The 21,347-nt window shown below is 44.9% G+C and overlaps 1 protein-coding gene across 9 annotated transcripts in view; it reads right to left on the bottom strand.

The window, feature by feature from the left end:
* Nucleotides 1-4,437: 4,437 nt before the first annotated feature.
* Nucleotides 4,438-21,347, bottom strand: part of PIKFYVE (phosphoinositide kinase, FYVE-type zinc finger containing) — a 95,740-nt gene continuing 78,830 nt past the window's right edge. For 6 of the 9 annotated variants that reach the window (XM_083471591.1, XM_083471595.1, XM_083471587.1 and 3 more), the window contains 9 exons: nt 20,249-20,340; nt 17,837-18,001; nt 17,104-17,163; nt 14,483-14,659; nt 13,069-13,172; nt 12,662-12,790; nt 10,615-10,876; nt 10,089-10,163; nt 4,438-8,884 (listed from right to left, as the gene is read on the bottom strand). In XM_083471591.1, the coding sequence (XP_083327717.1) occupies nt 8,769-8,884; nt 10,089-10,163; nt 10,615-10,876; nt 12,662-12,790; nt 13,069-13,172; nt 14,483-14,659; nt 17,104-17,163; nt 17,837-18,001; nt 20,249-20,340 (1,180 nt within the window). In that variant the 3' untranslated portion in view covers nt 4,438-8,768. The remainder of the gene's footprint in view (nt 8,885-10,088; nt 10,164-10,614; nt 10,877-12,661; nt 12,791-13,068; nt 13,173-14,482; nt 14,660-17,103; nt 17,164-17,836; nt 18,002-20,248; nt 20,341-21,347) is intronic. The other 3 variants (XM_083471593.1, XM_083471590.1, XM_083471589.1) reach the window with 2 other exon arrangements.

The following is a 21,347-nucleotide window of genomic DNA, read 5'->3' on the forward strand; positions in this document are numbered from 1 at the left end:
ATAGAACGCTTTGATCCACTTCAAAAGTGCAAACCTTCCAGTATATGCTTGAATCCCTCTTGCAAAATCGTTTACAATCTGGAGTCACCCTAGGAACGGTATTGCTGCACCTCCAGAAGGTATAGTAGAGTTTTAACAGGTGCATAGAATGGCAACTAAAATGGAACAAGTCCCTTATGGGAAAATTTAAAAGGGTTTAGAACTTCTTAGTTTGGTGGCATACAAAAGATGAACAAGTTAAATCTGTAATGAATCACTGGGTGAGAGAGATCTGTGGCATAATATTCAATTTTCAGATTGGGAAAAGTTATGGAAAACTGACTTAAAATTCATGGCTTGTTATACACTGAAAGAAAATTATATGGAAATGATGTACCAGTGGTATTTGACCCCTAGCAAAAAGGGACGTGGGTGGCGCTGTGGTCTAAACCACTGAGCCTTGGGCTTGCCGATCAAAAGGTTGGCAGTTCGAATCCCCGCAATGGGGTGAACTCCCGTTGCTCAGTCCCAGGTCCTACCAACTTAGCAGTTCAAAAGCATGCCAAAAAGTGCAAGTAGATTAATAGGTACCGCTCCGGCAGGAAGGTAAACAGCGTTTCCGTGCACTGCTCTGGTGTCGGTGTTCTGTTGCACCAGAAGCGGCTTTGTCATGCTGGCCACATGACCCGGAAAAACTGTCTGTGGAGTGGACAAACGCCGGCTCTCTCGGCCTGTAAAGCGAGATGAGCGCTGCAACCCCAGAGTCATTCGCGATTGGACTTAACTGTAAGGGGTCCCTTTACCTTTACCTTTTAAGCTACCAAAAATGTAGAAGAGAAGTACAAATACTTGCTGGAAATATAAAGAGAAAGAAGGTGCCTTTTATCATATGTGGTGGTCATGTAAGGTAATAAAAGCATTCTTATATAATGAACTGACAATAATGTTTAAAATAACTTTTGTAAAAAACAACACCAGAAGGTTTATTATTAGGAATTATAGGTACCGATATACCAAAGGAACAGAAAAGACTTATGTACGTGACAACAGCCGCATGGATGTTATTAGCCCAAAGATGGAAAGAAGGCAAAGTCCCTGTCAGAGAGGAATGGCAAATTAAGCTGTTGGGAGTCTGCCAAAATGGCAAAACTCAGGAAACCAAGACAACAAAAATAAGAATGGGAAAAATTTAAAATTGACCTACGAGACCACTGCAAGCACATAAAAGCATTAGCAGGATTTTAATAACACTTGTAACATAGCCAACACTGTGGTTAATATGAAGAGATACAGTACATGGATTGTGAAATAATATGCAGATGAAGATGTCGACAATTGGACTCGTGGAGGGAAGGACCAGGAAGTTGGGAGATTCAGAGAAATCTCAATATAAGGTTATATATTTGGTATTGTTATAACGTTTTGTTTGTAAAAAAAAAATAAAAATATTTCCAAAAAAAAGAGAGAACTTCTAAGTTTGGGGAAAAAGCAGGGAAGGGCATCATAAAGTCTTAAATTATGTATGGTCTGGAAAAAGGAGAGCTGATAAGTTTTTGTCCCTCATAATATCCCCTGGAGTCATCCAATAAAGATGAATTTTTGGGAGATCCAGGACAGGAAGCACAGTACATCGCCACACAACACAATTAAGCTGAAATTTGTGACCACAAAGATGTAGCGATGGCTGCCATATTACTTCAAAAGGAGATTAGACAAATCCATGGAGAATAAGACTCTGAATGGCTTCTAGGCATGATGGTTATCACAGAGGGAGACCATGGGCCTCTGAATACCTGCTGCCAGGAAGTACAAGCAGGGAGAGTGATATTGCCTAGCCCCCAATTTCCTAGAGGCATCTTTTGGACCACAGTGGGAAACAAGAATGCCAGACTAGATAAGCCTTTCACCAGATCCTGCAAGGCTCTTTATCTTCTACCTCAAGGTAAAATTATATCCCTCCTTCAACTGCAAGCCAACCTCTTAAGATAGAAAGATCATTACAGAGTCACCTAATTAGTGGCATACATTCCAACAGAAGGTTGACTCCTTATTAATGCAAAAGATGAACGTTTAATGCAAAAGTCTCTGCAAACTTCAAAGGTGTCTGTGACATGAATTTCCAGAGGGGGGTCATGCAAAGTTTCCTAGGCTCTGATTTTGACTTTGGAGTGAAAATGGTATATGAGATCAAGCGACATCAGAGGCTTTAGAATACATATATCTGCACATTCTGCTACCGGAAACCTTCCTAATTCAAGTGAAAATAAAGGTCACCCTCAAGCATATTGCTAGGGATGCAGATGGCGCTGTGAGTTAAACCACAGAGCCTAGGACTTGCCTATCAGAAGGTCAGGGTTCGAATCCCCATTGCTCCCGTTGCTTGGTCCCTGCTCCTGCCCACCTAGCAGTTCAAAAGCACATCAAAGTGCAAGTAGATAAATAGGTACCACTCCGACGGGAAGGTAAATGGTGTTTCCGTGCGCTGCTGTGGTTCGCCAGAAGCGGCTTAGTCATGCTGGCCACATGACCCAGAAGCTGTACGCCAGCTCCCTCAGCCAGTAAAGCAAGATGAGTGCCGCAACCCCAGAGTCGATCACGACTGGACCTAATGGTCCAACATCTGGAGAGTCAAAGGTTCCCCACAATTGTTTCAAAATCCACATTTAGGAACCCTAGAGCAGTTGTCTGTAAAGAAAACTCCCACTGGCTTTTTGTTCCCAATGTTGATGCTACACACACACACACACACACACACACACACACACACACACGTGATTTTTCATTACAGTCACTAAGACTTAAGATACATTAAGGGCAGAATGGAAAAGTTGAGATTTTGTAATATACAGTGGTACCTCCGGTTATGAACGGGATCCGTTCCAGATGCCCAACCGTATCCTGAAATCTTCGCTTGTTCTGTGCATGCATGCGGTGCTGTAGAGCGCTTCCGTGCATGCGCGCAGAGCACTTTTGCACATGCGGCAAACCCACTTCTGCGCATTTGCAACCCAAACGTCCACTGTAATGGTTAGGGTTTTTAGTGCACACCAAAGAAAAGTAAATTAGAAAGAATCTGCTTATATATTCAATATGCTAGTTTGCAGACATGTGAATGGCTCCAAGTATCAAACGTCCAGCATCAAAGTACAGCTTTTTTCTGGAAATCATGGCTCAGAATTACCTGGCACTTCCGACATTTGCACATTGGTGAAGAGCATGCAGCTATGGCAACATCGAATGTCAAGTCCTAAAGTTCAGTGGTGGCTTCTGTCCAGAAGATGAGGTGGTGGCATAAACAATCCATACAGATGCATGAACATTTACATTAAAAAAAAATGCATATAGACATTTCCAAAATATGTTTACACATTTGAACACAGAAATGAAAGAAAACAGTATAAAATATAATGGTTGACGTAGTGCCTTTGCACACATCTGCAGTGGAGTTCTTCAAACATCCCTTGCTTTATTCACCGGAGTCCATCTTAAGGCAGAGAGTGAATTGTTAGTAGGTTCAGTTGGTATGGCAAATACATCGTTGGGACGTTCCATCGACTGTCGGCATCCTTCAGCAAAAGTTTGATGAGCAAATAAAAGAGCTCAGACAGATGAAATGGTGAATTTTGAAAGTGGACCAGAGAAGGATGAAATGGGAAGTGGAATTAAAGAGGACACAGAGACTTCGGAGAAAAATTGGGACAAAGGATTGCCAGAACAAGAGCGTGAAATGGCAGCGCTGGTGGCAACAGATTGTGAAATTCAAATGTCCTTTGCTTTTGTCATAGATACTAGAGAAAAATAGATTTGATGTCTGTATACTAGTGCCTAACATAGGATTCACCCACCTGGTGGCCTCTCCAGATGTTTTGGAATACAATTACCACCAGACTGGAGAAGGTTGGCTTAATGCATCATTTCATTAGTTAAAATTAACTTTGTGTCAGGAAAGCACTTAAGGCTAGATTCTTAGAAAGATTTTGACATGTGTTTTTATTACAGCTGCCATCATTGTCTGCTTCATAGAGGCTGTCAAGCGGAAATACATTTTGATGTTTCAAAGCATTCTGTAAATAATTTTCTCAGAAGTAACTGACTCATATTTTAATATGTCTGTACGGTATCTGTCAGCGCCCACACAAACTACAAGTGTACATTTTTTAAAATGAATATCATGTTCTGGTTATTACAGTGGCACCTCCGGTTGTGAAGAGGATCCATTCCAGAGGTCTGGCTGAATCCCGAGGAATTCGCAACCGGAGGACCGCTTCTGCGCATGCGTGCGCGGTGAAACCTGGAAAAATACTTTGCATCCTGAAGTTTATGTATCCAGAGGGATATGTAAGTGGAGGTACGACTGTACAAGCAACTCAGGTTCTCCCACCCCAGGAGTTAAGCCAAACCCCATCTTTCCGAAGCATATTGTCACACTGAGACAGTAATGAAATAAAAGCAGAAAGGTACAGTAGGTACTCTTTATTTCCTGCCTATGTACAATTTAGTAAATGAAAGAGCCAACATAATTAGTTTAGCATGACAATATCATAAAAATACATCCATAACCAACGTAGGGTACAAATATATACATTATGATACATTAAATAAGTGCTTTCAATATAGTTTACAGCTAGTGTGCGGTATTTAAAGGGATTGATTCTACTCCTTCCCCATTTTGTGGCATCTTAACACAAATGCAACATTCCCCGGGGCCTCAACTGTTCATACACAGTACAATGCCATTTTCTGCACATTCCAGAGAAGCATGGCCTGCCATTTACAGACTGAACTATACAGACAGTAACATAAAAAGGCCAAAAAACCTCAAACAAAATCAAATGACCCATTCTTATTTTCCCCAACAAAAGAATAGTTAACAGAACACGTCTGCTCAGTAAGTTGTAGACAGTTATTTACTGTTACGGAGTCATATGTGGGATCCACATGGCAAGAGTAAAAGGAACCTATTGCACCGTCCAAAACTTGAACACTGTACAACATAAATGCTTCTAGAAAATACTGCTGTGCTAGCACCTGATTTGTACCCCCCCCCCAAAAAAAAAACAGGCCAGGAATTTCATAATAACCCATCAAGTTTCAGGTGCTTGGCACTAAACGTTTCAGGCCTGTTCCTGTTGGGACAGGTAGGCTGTTCTTCAAAATCTCCTTGCAGCAATAGAAGTTAAATGCGTAACAGGAAATATTTAACAACACTCTACATATAGGAAATGCAGATGGTCAGTACTGGAGAACGTGAAATGGAAAGGCCAATTTAGAAAAGAAAAGCTAAGCTAACCTAGCCAAACTCAGCTGCTTTGTTTTTAGTATGTTCCTATGATGATGCAAAACCCCAGCCCACCAATTCTTAATGAAAGTTACAAAAAGAGACCGTCAAGTTTCAGCTGTTTGTCCATCCTCAGCCAGCAATGATTGTGCTAGTTACTAAGCTTCGTCCTAGAGAGATATTCATTACAGACTCTGTGTGCAAGTGTCTGCTTATGTGTACAACAGAGTGAACAATGCTATAGGTCAGGGATCACGTTTTCAATGCTGTATGCTAAAAAACAAACAAAAGTACACTGGGAAGAAAAGATGAGCTGGACCTCTTGCCTTGGTGTGTTACCCTACAGGGTTTTGTTTTTTTAAAACATGGACACGCTGTGAAGTTAGACCGCCAGCAGCTCATCTTCAGTCTGAGGTGATACTATTTCAGGATTCCACCATCACTTTCTGTTGTGTGTGCAGACCAGGCCTCTGAATCAATCTCTCTCACACTATGCATTTTAACAAATCCATTGAACACTCCCAAGTCTTGCCCACAAAAGCTCTATCCGAAGGCAGCATCCGAACAACCAGCAGTTTGTTACTTGTCAGGATAAGACCATGGAAATGCGGAAATGCTCCAGGAACCCTGCTCCTCTCTCTCAGAGCAAGTGGCCCTGGTTGTAACCGGCACACATTTTTAGACATGGGAAGAGCTGGTGAAAATGCTTTTCATTGGTGAAGTCAATGCGATTAGAGACAAGTGCCTCTTGCTTGCCATATCCCTGCCTTTGCAATCAAAGAAAGCTTGTCTTCCTCCTCCTGCCCTCAAAGGACTTGCCATTTGATTCTTCAGCACAACCACTAAGCTAATAGCAACACACACCTGACTTGGTCAGCATGAAGCAGAGGTCTGCTTCTTAGGCTGGAACAAGACATCATTTGGCCACATTTCTGCTCTATTCACATGTGAAGTAGAACCTTCTCTACATAAATTGGAGCATGCAGAGGGTGGGAGATGACAAAGCCAGGCCTTTCCAACTCAACTCAACTTGCAGCCCTCCAACAGTTCAAATAGTTTTCTACCAGCCCAGCTCTTAGAGCAAAGGCATACCACAGCCATCCTGAGCTTCTCATACGAACAGGATCAAAATATGAATGAAATAAACTGTCCTGCAACACGCAGCCCGGCCCATAACAAATATGGTTATAGCATATAAACCTGCCAGTTACCAAAACTATTTTGGAAGCAGCTCCCCCCTCCCAGGAAGGTGACTTTGTTCTTGAAAACTCAAGCAGCAAGTCAACCCCGACTTTAACATTTATTCTGGCTTGGTGTTAATACTGCTAATTAAACTAGAAACTCGGGTGGATGATAGCATCTTTCTTAATTAAGGAATATTTTCAAAGCACTCAAAGCTGAAGGTCAGCAGAGAAATAGGGAATGTAAAAGCGGCCGAATCTCAGCTACAATTCTCATTTATTGAAACTGGTTATCAGGTTTCATATATAAGGTCTTACAACTGCAGACTTGAACAAAGCAAAATAATACAATGGCTGGAAATCAAATTAAGAGTTGGACCGTTCCTCCAAGGTGTACACTGGGGGGGGGGAGAAAACCCACACAATTCCCCAATCTGATGCCCTCCAAAGTTTTGGAGTACAACCCCCTGAATATTGGCCATGCCAGCTGGGTTCTGATGGGTGCTGGTAGTGCAGAACATCTGGGGCAGACCAGTTTGGGGAAGGCTGTAACAGGCCAGCGTACACCCCAGATATGACAGCTCTGTGCTTTCATTGTCAACCTAAACCAGAACTAAACTCCTAACTGATGTACAGAGGTCAACGTTCTCACCCTATATGCCTGCCTGGCTTAATGGATGTGCTTTTAAGATGGCTTCTTGGCTTTCAACAGAGAACTCTGCCCACTTTACATGATACAGGGGGTCACATATATTGAGTGGGAGGCTTTTACAGGGAGGTAACGCAGAAGTGCTGCTTATTGTGGCCATAGACTTTACACTCATAATGGTTTGTAGCCAAAGGGTTGGGAAACCCGGAGGATGCTGGGACAACAACTCCCAATGTGGCTGAGCACTGGCCATGACAGCTGGAGTGGATGGGGTCATAGGGGAACAATATCTGGAGGGCCAAAGTCCTCTCCATCCTTGGTTTGGGGAATCCTGCTGCAGGGAGAAGAGGGACTATAAAGGTAAACTAATCTCAGCCATTGCATACAATCTGTGCTCAAACCAATATTCCAGACAACTATTAAGGTTCGGGGACAATGTCCGCCGTGCCTCCTTAACTACAACACACCCTTATTTTTTCTGGCCGTTATTATGTAAAAAATAAAGTAAATGTTTCCTATTTACAAAAAAACTAATCGTAAGTGCTTATTCTCAGGTAGTAAAAACACCCCAATCTCCACATACCTATGGCTGACTCACACCATCTAAGTTCAGCTGTTTGTTCAGAGCACCTAGTGTCAAAGGAATGATTGTTTAATCAGCCAGGTCTGTTTACACAACCTGTGTGTTCAGTAGAGAGACCCATTATGTTCTACAAAATGGTGCTGAAACGAAAAACCAAACCAAACCAGGGAGAAGGACACTACAGACTTGATTCTTTAAGGCAGCCATTTAAAGCGGGGAGGGGGAGTACTAACAAAAAAAAACAAAGTGCAACTCGTGGATGAGGGAGAAGGTCTTTTCAATACACAAATGAAGTAGCTAGTCAATGACCTTCTTCTGGAGAAAATTTGTTTCGCTAGTGTATTTCATTTGAAAAGAGGGCAGCTCTATTTACCGCCGTACACTAAAATCCAAGCTGCCATTACTGAAGTTGCCCTTCAGTAAAATATTTGACTGCCTGGAAGTTTGACACCATTAAAAGAAAAGCAAGGCTTCAGATGATGGGAGTGGAATGCTGGTAAAATCCTCTAATACTGCTCATGGGAACCTGCAAAACAACATCAGTGCATAACAGAGAGAACGCTTAACAGAAAATCAAACCTCATGACAGCAGCGGCATTTGTAAGAGATGTACAGAACTCCTCATGATTGTGATGCTTTTAAAAGAGACTGTAATATCCTCGCTGCAACAAGCTGCAACAGTCTGATTTGGGGACAACATGCCCACTGTTATTTCCTATTAAGACACTTTATTCTGTGGTGCAAGAGCCTTCTTTGTAAGACGTCATCAGGAACTCCAGTGGGATTTACCGTAATCTGCGGAAGGCTCATCCTGGCCGATCTATTTGATGGGATCGCCTGTGTCTTTCCAAAGATAGAGTCCCGCTCAGATTCTGAAGACTCTCCTCCGGCCTCTTCCGTTAACATTCCAGCACCTAAAGGGCAGACTTGCTTCTTTTGATATCCCAGTTTCTGCAGGCAGTGGCTGAAGATCTTTTAGCTGCTATTGAAGACACTGAGTTGGGGGCTGGATGTGTGGAAGGACAGCCTTCGCTCAAGTTCTTTACAAATTAATCAGAAGGCGGCGTCCCGTCCCATCCCCCGAGGAGGCGCCTTACCTTAGCAGTTCAGGCCCAGCCCTGTCCAGTGATCTGGCACCATCAAAAAATACTTGTCCATTGCTTCACAAAACCTCGTCCGGTACAGTTCTGGAGATACTACCGTTGGCATCTTACCTAATTTACGCAGAGAAAAAAATTGTCTTAGAAATTAACTTTAGGAATAACTAATCTGTCATATACGTCACAAGTTATGGGTCGTATCCCAGTGGAGAATTGCAGAACATTCTTCCCCCTCCCACCACCACCTAAATCTGTTCTGGGTTTTCCCTCAGAAACTGATGAGGGGATGGAGAGAGGGGAAATCGTATTGTGCTAGTGCAAAATGTTCAGTACCGCCCAGTCTTTAGATTCTCTTTGACAAGGGGCTGCAAAACACAAGACCTCATGTTACGAGGATTGTAAAATCCACATCGGCGGGGCAAAAATCCCAGAGGATTATTCCCTCTCTGCTCCCCACCCCATTTAGAGAATGTATAAGCACATATTTTGTGGTAAACCTGACAACTGGAACCATATTTATTCTTAGGCTGCAGGCAACAGCCATGCCTAAGAAATACCTTCTGCGCTTTACATAATTGCCAGCTCTATCAAACAGAGATAAGTATCCAACCATTTTTAGCAGCATGACATTTCGAAGCACTGTGCTTCTGCTCAAAGGTTATGATGTCACATTGACGGGACGGGACTTCCAAGGAAGTATTTAGGACCAGCCAAGGAAAGAATTCTAATAAGCAAATTTATTCCTCCACCCCACCCCCACCAAGAAAGGAGATCTACGGTATCCTTCAAACTGTTTTGGTTAATGCTCCCAAGTCAACATTTGAAGAAACGGACCTGGATGAGCGTTCAAATTATTTATTCCAACTTTCCTTCTATTTCATTCACATGACCTCTCTGGAGCCCACATCTTTTTTTCTCCTTTTTTTGCAGGGGGGAGAGAGAAAGGACAAAGAGTAATGGGTCTGGGCCTTTTGCTCCCCCTCCTTAGTAATCTGGTGAAATGACATGGACCCCTGATTTCAAAACAACTACACCAAAGTGGTTTTAAACACCAAAGCTGGTACTAGTGGAAGAACTAGGAATCTTTATTCTTAATGGAAAAATAAAAATAAATTCAGGCCCTTAAATGTTACCCTTAAGAATGTATTACTTAAAAGGATTATTCAGCATTTGGCACGCACACACACACACACACACCACACACACACCACACACACACACACACGGTTGCATATTTATACTTACAGGAGAACTGGAATAAGAGGCGAAGGGGAACAAATCACAGTGTATGTATTGATAGCTAAGAATTAAGACTCACCTTGTCCTCCTAAAATGCCTGTTGACTTAACTACCATCTCAAGCTTTTTGTCCCAAGTAAATGTGCGAATGTAATCTGTAACAAAAAGATAAGGAGCATGGGTGAGCTACAGAAGTTTTGATGCTCCACAGAATCGGTAGCATTAACAGTCTTTACCCTTTCACAGTTCCTTCTGTCTATATGGCACCATCTCCCTGCAACTTCTGCAATGCTATTCACCCATATCATTTTCAAGCTCATCGCCTTGATGCACTGAGGGAATGTGGCGTATTCCTGGGAATCCCAGGAACGCAGTTTACCCCTCATAAGGCTACAGTTCCCGGCACCGTGACCACAGCTCCCAGGATTCTTTCGAGGAAGTGGTGTGGTTTAATTGTGTGGTGTGCATGGGATCTGAGTCTGCTGTGTGGAGTGGCTGCCACATCTAGGCAGCCCCGAGCGGACTCCACGTGGTACGTAAATGATGGGAAGTTCTTCTCACACGGGCAGCCACCCCACGGGTTTTTGGGGTCGAAAGGTTACGTACCAATAATCCCAACCACAAGTTCGTCGGAGGTATCATCCCGGCCCACAAGAAGAGAATAATCAATGATGAGATGGCTGGAAAGGAAATGGGAATCACTGTGGATGGAAGCCTTGAGCACGGCCTTGGAGTGAGAACGGATGTACAAGGGGTTGTCCCGCACAAGCTTCAAGAGGTTTTCATCCAGCAGAACAACATCGCAGCTCTCTTTCCCTGTGTCCGTCTTCACATTCCTGTTCCGTAAGGAGCCTTTCAGGTCAAAAACCTGGCAGCAGAAGAGACAGCAGGTTACGGTAAACCACGGTTTATCCTGCGAGATGCCTCCTGTTTTGCTCCTCCCCCACTGTGAGCAGGAGCATCAAACCATGGTACTTGGCTCAGTGATGGGCCTCAACAGGAAAAGTGCCTTGTCTTGCTCCAAACCAGGCTTAGTAAGCCAAGAACAAATCTTGGCTGCAAGGCAGGCAGAAATCTCTGCGTTCACAGTAAACTAGAAACTGTCGTTTACTGTGACAGGGGAGTTTGAAATGACTTCCCTCAGAATAATGTCTGAAACTCCCAATGTTCTAGGCACATTTTGTGACAGGATATTTCATCAGCACAAGCAGTTTCTGAGCTCTGGGCTCAGCACTGCACCTAAGATTTCAGATTAAAACTGCGGAGTGGAAGGAAAGGAGGACCCTTTTCTGCCTCCCCACTTCCAGTTACTCTCTGAAGACTTGAGAAGAGACCCTCTTCAGAATATTAGGGGGGTGGGCAGGGGAAGGACTAGACCATGCTAAAATTGAACATAATATTTTAGCTGCAGTTCACATTTTCAGCTTTGTGTTCTTATTATTAAAAAAATGCACCTAGACATTCCGTTGTTGCGCCCATAACCTAGGTTTAAGGTGCCATTTAGCTTTCATGTCTCAGTTTATAACACTGCCTCAGAATGGCAGCACTCCTAGGGCAACAGCAGTTGGTTAACTTAATAAGGGAAGTCCCCCAACTCCTCACAACCTTAATCAGGGGGGGGGAATAGAAAGGTTTGTTACACATAACTATTTTATTGAGAAATTCATTAAAAAAATTAATATCTATTAGTAGGTCTACTGCTATTATCAGTATTATCGCAAGTCTCTAAACTAGCACCTCAAACTGCTTCCCCTCAGTATCAGAGTGGGTGAAGTTAGAGTGGGCAGTGCCCTGTTGGCATCAATTTGCCTCGAGAGACAATGGAGTGTGCCTTCGGGGGTGAAATTAAACCTCTGGAGAATCCCAGCGGCTGCACACCATGGTCAAACCTCTGCACAGCTGCAGATGCATGAACATGGGACTTAAAAAGTAACGCCAGCAGCCTCTGGTCTTCCAGCCACAAAACGAAAAAAAAGCAGAGAAATATAACCATTTCCCGTGGTAATTCCAAGCCTGGCATCCACTAAGTATTTTGGGTGGCTGCTATCGCCTCTGCTGACAGAAAGCCTCCGACAGAAGAGCAGGGAGATTCCTCACCTCCCTTCAGGAATTCAAGCCACTGCTATTTTAATTTCATTAAAAATATAAAATGTATGTGTGTGTGTAGAGAGAGGGAATATGCTGGCTGCCACATGCTGAAGTTTAAGGAAATCAGAACAGCCATTTGGAAGGGAATGCAGAATCCGAGCTACTACTAGCAACCGATATGTATTGTTTTGCTGTCCTCAGGGTCAGAGGTAGCTTTCAAATTAAGGGCAGAGAACTGCTTGCAAGGGGCGGGGAGAGATATATTTTCCCCTGGGACTATGAAGCTGTGCCCGCTTTCATGAAACAAGGACTTATTTCATGTACGCACATGTGCATGTTGGGGGTCACAATGCTGTGAGGAGGTATGGCTGGCCCCCAAAGCCAAGTGACTGGTGTAAAACCTTTGGAGGAGGAAGACGGACAAAGTCCAATGCAAATAATGCAGGCAAGTGCAGAAGAGCTCCATGTGTAACCAACTGCTGCTAGCAGCTTTGCCGCCTCTCCTAGTGCAAGAGTTTCCAACGCAGGGGCAAGCTTGCCACTTTGCCAGTGAGCCTTTTCTCACCTGAGCCATCTTTCTGCCATAGAAGAGGTTTTCCATGACCAACAGGTCAAGCTTCTTCTCCGTGTTGTTCTGAGAGTTCTTGTAACCAATCCGGTAAACCCCAAGAATCTTGGCCAAAGCCGTTGGCTTCTGTGATAGAGGAGACAGTTGATTTGCCGAGTGAAAAGTTGTTCCCGTTTCAGCTCACAAATAAAATGTACCTAAATGCGTACAGCACGGGGTAGGGATATGGGCAAGGAAGGATCTGCAGGAAGTGTATGTGGCCAGTTTCTCTAGATTTGTCCTCCATGATTTCCGACAGCCATGACAAACAGTTGGGAATGATGGGAGTTGTAGTCTAGCAACAGCCAAAGCCAGGCAGAAAGTATCAAGATTAAAGCTAAGGGAGAACATGTCGTGCCTCTTACCTTTTGCTGAACTGCGTTAGTGATGTACATGAAATAGTGTGGGGCGAAGTCTAGAAAGGACTGGACTTCAAGGCGAGGCATCTGCTTCAAGATAAATCGGTCATCTAGGGGAGAATGTGCATTGATGCATGATGTACTTTTAAAACAAACAAATGTCACTATGCAAGATTGTCTGGCCCTTTCACAAATCACCATCTAAAGCCTGGTTCCGTGTGAAAACTATAGTTCTGAAACCAAGTTTCAGTTTTAGGTAGTTAGGATGTTAGCAGAGAGCTGGCTCAGAATGTACTGACCTTGCACAATTCTTTTAAAAAAAAACAACATAATTTTTATTAAATTTTCTGTTTTACAATTTAAAATATTCACTTAAACAACCTTAAAATATCAATCACTTCCCTTCTTCTCTTTCTGTGGTCCATTTTGCATAACACAAATCCCTGCATATTTTATATAAACTAGACCATTCAGTGGGACGCAGGTGGCGCTGTGGGTAAAAGCCTCAGCGCCTAGGACTTGCCGATCGAAAGGTCGGCGGTTCGAATCCCCGTGGCAGGGTGCGCTCCCGTCACTTGGTCCCAGCGCCTGCCAACCTAGCAATTTGAAAGCACCCCCGGGTGCAAGTAGATAAATAGGGACCGCTTACTAGCAGGAAGGTAAACCCGGAAGTGTCTGTGGACAGCGCTGGCTCCCGGCCTCTAGAGTGAGATGAGCGCACAACGCTAGAGTCTGTCAAGACTGGCCCATACGGGCAGGGGTACCTTTACCTTTACCTTTTAGACCATTCAGTATTCCATTATTACATCCATCAAAACTTACTTACACTGTTGAATTATCTTAATGCTGCCCACGTTTTCAAAAGTACACAATTTCCCTCCTTATATTAAAATTAACATTTTCCAATCTTCTTTAAACATATGTTGTTTCCTGCTTGGCAGGGGGTTGGACTCGATGGCCCTTGTGGTCTCTTCCAACTCTATGATTCTAGAATTCTATATGTTTTTCTTGTTCTCTTATTCTATGGGTTAGATCTGCAAGCTGCTCATATTTCATCAGTTTAAGTTGCCAATCTTTTTTGGTTGGAACCTCACTAAATTTCCATTTTTGGGCTAACAAAACACAGGCCACAGTAGCAGCATAAATAAATAACATTTTTTGACATCTGGGAATTTCCATCTGAATTATCCCCAACAGAAAGGACTCTAGTGGTGGTGTGGTGTTTTTTTAAGTGCTCTTAAACATTTTTTTCCAATTCATTATCAATTATTTCCCAATACTCTTTTACCCTTTTACAGGTCCACCACATATGAAAGAACGTTCCCTCAACCTCATTACACCTTGCACAATTCATCCACGTGGAATAAAAGACAAGAGTAAGCACTTACGCAAAGGGACAAGCGAGAGGCCAGTCACTTACCTTCAGTCACATAAAAAGCAGCTCCAGATTTGCCTCCCCGTGCCTGCCAGGGCAGAGAGTGAGAGAGGGAACGGATAAAATCTTCTTCGCTGCTCCCAAGTATCACTTCACGCATTTTGTGGAACTCTCCCGCGTAGTAAATCCGGCAGTAGAACTTGGCATTGGCATCAGAGAATTCTGTGGAAAAACACGGAGGCAGAGAGGCCATGGAAGATCCATTTCCTAGAAGAGATCCTCACCCATATTTAAGGTCTCCTCTTTTCAAAATCCTTACATTCCTCCACCCTAACCTTGCCTACTCCAGTTGGTGGCAGATTCTCCTACACGTCTGAGCCCCACAGGAACCCTCCGCTGGACGACCTTGTGTCCCTCTGGACCAGAATATGCCACTGGATCTTTGGTTCAGGCACTACATTCTACCACAATCTTCAGGTCTAGATAGTTTATATGACAATGACATGCTGCAACATATTTTCAGGAGCATCACAAATGTAGAACTGTAGAGACTGCAGCAAAAGCATTTCATTGAGGCTGCATTGTCGTGGCTGGAGTTTATCCAATTATTTGGCATGCCAAGCAACACAAATATCTACCGTATTTTTCGCTCTATAGGACGTAATTTTCCCCCTCCAAAAATTGAGGGGAAATGTGTGTGCGTCCTATGGAGCGAATGCAGGCTCCTTGGCTTCAGCGATAGCAACGCTAAGCCTCCGAAGCGCAGAGGTAGCGCTCCCTCCGAGCTCCAGAAGCTTCGCGTTGCTTTCGCTGAAGCCTGGAGAGCGAGAGGCATCGGTGCGCACCGACCCCTCTCGCTCTCCAGGCTTCAGGGATAGCCGCGCGCAGCCCCTCCGGGAGGGAGAAGCTGCACGTGGCTATGGCTTCTTTAGTCCCGTGCAGCTTCTCCCGGGAGGGAGAGGTTGTGTCGGGCTAATTAGGAAGCCAAAGCAGCCAGCGGGATCCATCCTGCTGGCTGCCTTGGCTTGTGACATAGCCGCACGCAACCCCTCCAGCAGGCAGAGGTTGCGCGCATCCTGTACGCTGCTCTTTGGGGCTGGGGGGGGGGATAAGATTATTTTTCTTGATTTCCCCCCCTAAAAACTGGGTGCGCCCTATGGAGCGAAAAATACGGTAAGTGTAAAAGCTTGCTCTGAGCCTTCGTGATAAGGCAGCAAAAATATCTAAACGCACCAGTACAAATCTTTGCAGATCTCTATTCAGATAGCCCAATGCAGTGAGATGTGTGCATCTTAAAAGCCAATAAAAGCTTAGATTTCTCAGGTCACAGAATCAGCTGCTATATGGAAAGCCAGGCTGACAAGACACATCTTTCACTTGGCTAGTGAGCAGTTCTGGCTGACTCAAGAATGCGATGGCAAGTCCTGAGCAAAGTCCATTGCTAGCTTACGATACACCTCGGTCTCCTGATTCTGAGAGGCCACCGGGAATAAACAGCACTGGTGCATAAGCAAGGGATGTCTCACAGAGCTATGCTTAGTTTGCAAGTGGCAAAAATAATCAACTTCTTATCCAAGCAGGCCACATCCACACCATAAATTTAAAGCACTATGATGCCATTTTAAACAGTCATGGCTCTCCCACCCCAAAGGATTCTGGGAGCTGTAGGCTGCTGTGAGTTGTTGTTAGATTTCTATTCTGCTCACAGAGCTACAATTTCCCAGTGTTTCCTGCATAGAGGGATTCATTGTTAAACCGCATTTGGAACTGTAGCTCTAAGACGGCAACAGCAGTCTCCTCACAACTCTCAGCGCCAGGACGGGCTCACTCATGGGGCAAGGTGAGGCGACTGCCTCAGACTACAGGATCCCCAGGGGCAGCAGATACAGCGGCCTTTGGGGCAACAGGAGGCACTGATAACCTCCTCTCACCCTTGCTCCTGGTGTAGATCTTCACTCACCCCTTCTTCCCTGGCTGGAGTATGTGTGCCATTTCAAGGTTAGCCTCAGGTGCCAAAATAGATTGGGCCAGCCCTGCTTAGCACTCTTAACAAACTACCGTATTTTTCGCCCTATAGGGTGCACCAGCCCATAGGGTGCACCTAGTTTAGGGCGGGGGGGATAAAGAAAAAAAAATATTTCCCCCCCAGGCGTGGGGCTGGGGCAGGGGAAGCCTGAGCTTCCCCCGACCCCAGCCCCCAGAACAGGCTGCTATCCGCAAACCTTGGGAGCCCGGCGGGAACTCCCACGGGCTCCCAAGGCTTGCGGAGAGCTTCCTGAAGCCTGCAGAGAGAGACCCCTCTCGCTCTCCAGGCTTCAGCGAAAGCCTGCATTCGCCCCATAGGGTGCACACACATTTCCCCTTCATTTTTGGAGGGGGAAAAGTGCGTCCTATAGGGCGAAAAATACGGTACATTCCCCAGGATTCTTTGCAGGAAGCCATTACTATTTAAAGTGGTACCACAGTGCTTTAAATGCATGGTGTGAATGTGGTCGTAATGTACTTGGAAACACCGCTGCCTCCTTTCAGATATTTGTGGAACCGGGTTCAATGAAATACATTAAAGATTAGAGAGTGAATCTGTAATTCTGATCAACAAGGAGACGACGCATCTGCCTCTGCGCTCCCCACTCTCAATTCTGGCTCCAAAACAGATTCCTACTTACGGAGTTCAACATGTGGATTTCCCAGCTGCTTCTTTTGTGCATCCCCTCCATCTACTTCATCTAAAAGAGCAAACAGAAAATGGGACCAGAAGAAGAAGAAGATATTTAATATCCCGCTTTATCACTACCCGAAGGAGTCTCAAAGCGGCTAACATTCTCCTTTCCCTTCCTCCCCCACAACAAACACTCTGTGAGGTAAGTGAGGCTGAGAGACTTCAAAGAAGTGTGACTGGCCCAAGGTCACCCAGCAGCTGCAGGTGGAGGAGCGGAGACGCGAACCTGGTTCCCCAGATTACGAGTCCACCGCTCTTAACCACTACACCACGCTGGCTCACCAGGGATGCAACCTTTCAGTTGTTCTTGCAGGTCAACAGAGGCCCTATTTTATTCCAGCAAAAAGACACACTGACCATTTCCCAAAGCTAAAACTGAATACTGTCGCTAGATGCAGCAAAAGTCAAAACGGGGAAAAAAATGTGAGAAGGTATCAAGGAATGAAAGTCTGTGGGATTGTCGCTACAACATACCCTGCCGTACACCGTTAATTAATTCAACAAATTATTCAAGAGATTCAGCACATTTCAGGGTTCAGGGGCGTCAACCTTGTATTTTGTTTTACTTTTGAAGTTGATTCCCTCCCCATCTCGAGAAAAGGGAACTATAATGTCATTTGCAGAAGATGAAGGATCCGTTTAAGGAAGTGGAAACAAGAAGAAGACTTAAAACCTTGTACCTTGCGCCTCTGCACTTTGGCTCTCTCCCCCTTCTTTGCCTGTCTGCCCAACCTGATAGTAGGCACTGTCTGCTCCCCGCAAGGTCTCCTTTTTCTGAGAAGAGAGGTCGGGGCTCTTCCCTCCTGTACCACGGAAGAAGGACAGAACTCCATATGGCTTCTTTGCTATAACCAAAGTAAGGACAAAACATTTGGTGCAGCCCACTCCTCATTCATTCCGTCACAAAGCCAAATGAGGCCGCCCTAAGCCCACCCAAGACTTCCAGCATATATACCGTAAATTTCGCTCCAAAACACGCACTTTTTTGCTCCGAGAAAGTAAGGGAAAATGCCTGTGCGTGTTAAGGAGCGAATGCACGGATCAGAGCCATGGCTGCCGTCAGTCAGGCAAAGCGGGAGCCACTTACACGCTCTATGAGGCTCTCACTTTGCTTTCTTTAAAGCGACCTGGAGCCAGGAAGGAGGGAGGGAAGGAGAGCCATAGCAGCAAAGCCGGCAGCAGCCGCTTACACGGGAGGGAGAGACGCTAGCAAAGGTCTGCGCGCTCTCTAAACAGAGCAATGAGGCTGCAGAGAGACGGCAGGAAAGATAAAATTTAAGCAACCAGCAGCAAAATAAAACCAACCTCGAGCTCTGAGCCAGCGCAGTGAAAACCAGGAAGTAAAAAAAAAGGCTGGGGAGGGCATGAGGGAGAGGGGAAAACTTCGCAAATCCCCCGCGTCTCAGCTGATCGGCTGGGATGGAGCAGCTTGTTTTCAGGCAGGATAGATTTGAGCAATGTCTGGGTCCTAGTGCCCCTACCGCTTTTTTGTGCTCCATTCTATGGCGAATCCCCTGCAATCCAAGTCCTCCTCACTTGCTCAAATCTATTCTGCCTCAAAACAAGGAGCGGAAGGAAAAGGCTGCAAACTGTTAAATGGAAAAAAAACCCAGGCACAGGGCAAATACCTTAAGTATACCTTTAAAGCAACAGTGCTCTTTCCCTCCCTCCTCCCCGCGGAAAAGCTCCTTGTCCCTTGAGTTCTTTTCCTTCCCTCCCCACTTAAAACGTGGTTACAAAGCACGGATCCACATGGATCCTCAGGATTTTTGCATTGGGCTACCCCAAACTCACTGTCAGATCACATGTCTGTGGCCACAGCATGAACCATAAAAATCATACATCCACTGTTTCATTTAGAATATTTTTTCCTCGTTTTCCTCCTCTAAAAACTACATGCGTGTTATGGTCAGATGCGTGTTATAGAGCGAAAAATACGGTAGCTTGTTGCAAAAGGCTCTTTGCAGAATTGTTGGGGGAAGTGTTTTGCTCTTAAAGGCATGGTGGGCCTTAGGAAAAGTGTGTGTGTGTGTGTGTGTGTGTGTGTGTGTGTGTGTGTGTTGTTACCCACCAGAGACATGAGATGAGACATAATCATCTGTAGCTGAGTAAGTCAAGGAAGTGGCTTTTTCACAATGCAGGTGCAAATACCAGTCCAAATACCTAAAAGACTGGACTAGATCTAGCAGAACTAAGCAACAGGTGGGTGGATTTGGGCTGAATGTTAGGGGAAATTTCATAATGGCACGAAGGTCATTTGAAGAGGTCACCTGCTACCTGTGGTTCAAGTTAAGTAGAACTTGTATTTAAAAACCATTTTTAAAAGCCTATCGCCAATCACTCACCAGCATCTCTTTGAAAGATTTTCCACCAGTTAATCTATACGACCGGTGACATGTGGCAGCTCTAGCTCAAAGCAACCCACAAAAACTAGCTCTGGAGTAGACAGAATATGAAGGAAATGACTGCCATAAAACTAGTGAGCCACTATGACCCTCACTAGACTTGTTGGAGTCTTCTGCCCTAATCCATCCAATATCTTTTGAGGTGAGGCCGTGTTGGGAGAAAGCAGGTACCCCAGAAGCAGCTGTATGGCAAAGGAGTTGAAAAATCCACAATCTCATTAAGCTAAGAATCCACTCTGCAGTGAACAGGAGAACAGGAAATTTCCTAGCTTCTTAAAGCAGAACTCCCCCCACCCAAAAAACCCCCTCTGTCTTAAAAGGCTTTCAGGATCTTCTGTTTTTTCAAAGAATTGTACTGGAATTCTAAGTCAGCAACTACTTTTCTTTTAACGGTTGCTGAACACATTCATCATCACAATGCGGAAGACCCACAGCACAGCGGTGTCTGCAAGAAAAATTACTTGGACAGAGCTAGCAATAGGTGGATTTTTCACATCAATATTACGATTTATAAACACTGCAAGGTTGGTGCAGAATAATGATAAAAGGTTAGGCATGCCTCAGCTAGCATATGCTGAGATTTGATTTTCAGTATTTGGTTTTCTTTGCTATACCATCAAGTGCTGAAGCTACACTGTTTGCACCTCCAAATAAAAACACGACACCACAAACTCTTTAAATTCTTACGCTGCTCTGCCTCAGTTGTTTGGCTTGACTGCCCCATATTCATCTCAGGTAGTCGAACTGGACTGCTGTTCTTGGCTCTGCTTTCAGCCAGACTAGAGGGGGCAGAAAAAAAGCGTTTTGGGTCACTATGTTTTTACAATACAGCTGATATAAATACAACCACATTGTCATCGCTTGTAAGAAGAACAGTCTTCACCAGAAGAAGCAGAAGAGTTTGGATTTGATATCCCACCTTTCACTCCCTTTAAGGAGTCTCAAAGCGGCTAACAGTCTCCTTTCCCTTCCTCCCCCACAACAAACACTCTGTGAGGTGAGTGGGGCTGAGAGACTTCAGAGAAGTGTGAGTAGCCCAAGGTCACCCAGCAGCTGCATGTGGAGGAGCGGGGAATCGAACCCAGTTCACTAGATTACGAGTCTGCCGCTCTTAACCACTACACCACACTGGCTCTCACCAGCAGCTTCCAGGCTCCAAGGCCATGGCAAAAGTTCCTTCAGAGATTATAAAGGGCCCTTCTGAATTAGACCAAGGTCTCATCAAACCCCACATTCTCCCGCCCTTCATAAGAGCAGCCAGCTGGGTGCTTCTGCAAAGCTCACAAGGAGAGCACAAAAGCAAAAACATTCCCTTTGTTTGCCCTCTTGGCAAGTGGCATTCAGGAGTGGGCTGACTCTGGAACCGGAGGTTCAGCTAGGAAATGGCTGTTGATAGGCAGATATGCTTCAATGATTTAATCTCAAGCTTCCATGTGGAGGGTTGCCTGAAGAGCCAGAGACCTGGCACCAAAACCATACTGAACTGACAGAGAGAACATTGGGTTTAGCAATGCCAAACTCATGTCCTTGGAGGCACTTCATCTGCTGTGATAAGATGTAGTTTATCTCCCGCTTGGACTACTGCCATGCGCTCTACGTGGGGCTACCTTTGAAGGTGACCCGTAAACTACAATTAATCCAGAATGTGGCAGCTGGACTGGTGACTGGGGGTGGCCACCAAGACCATATAACACCGGTCCTGAAAGACCTACATTGGCTCCCAGTACGTTTCTGAGCACAATTCAAAGTCTTGGTGCTGACCTTCAAAGCCCTAAATGGCCTCGGC

This window comes from Podarcis liolepis, assembly GCF_965112155.1.
Source record: "Podarcis liolepis genome assembly, chromosome: 1".
Classification (NCBI taxonomy): domain Eukaryota; kingdom Metazoa; phylum Chordata; class Lepidosauria; order Squamata; family Lacertidae; genus Podarcis; species Podarcis liolepis.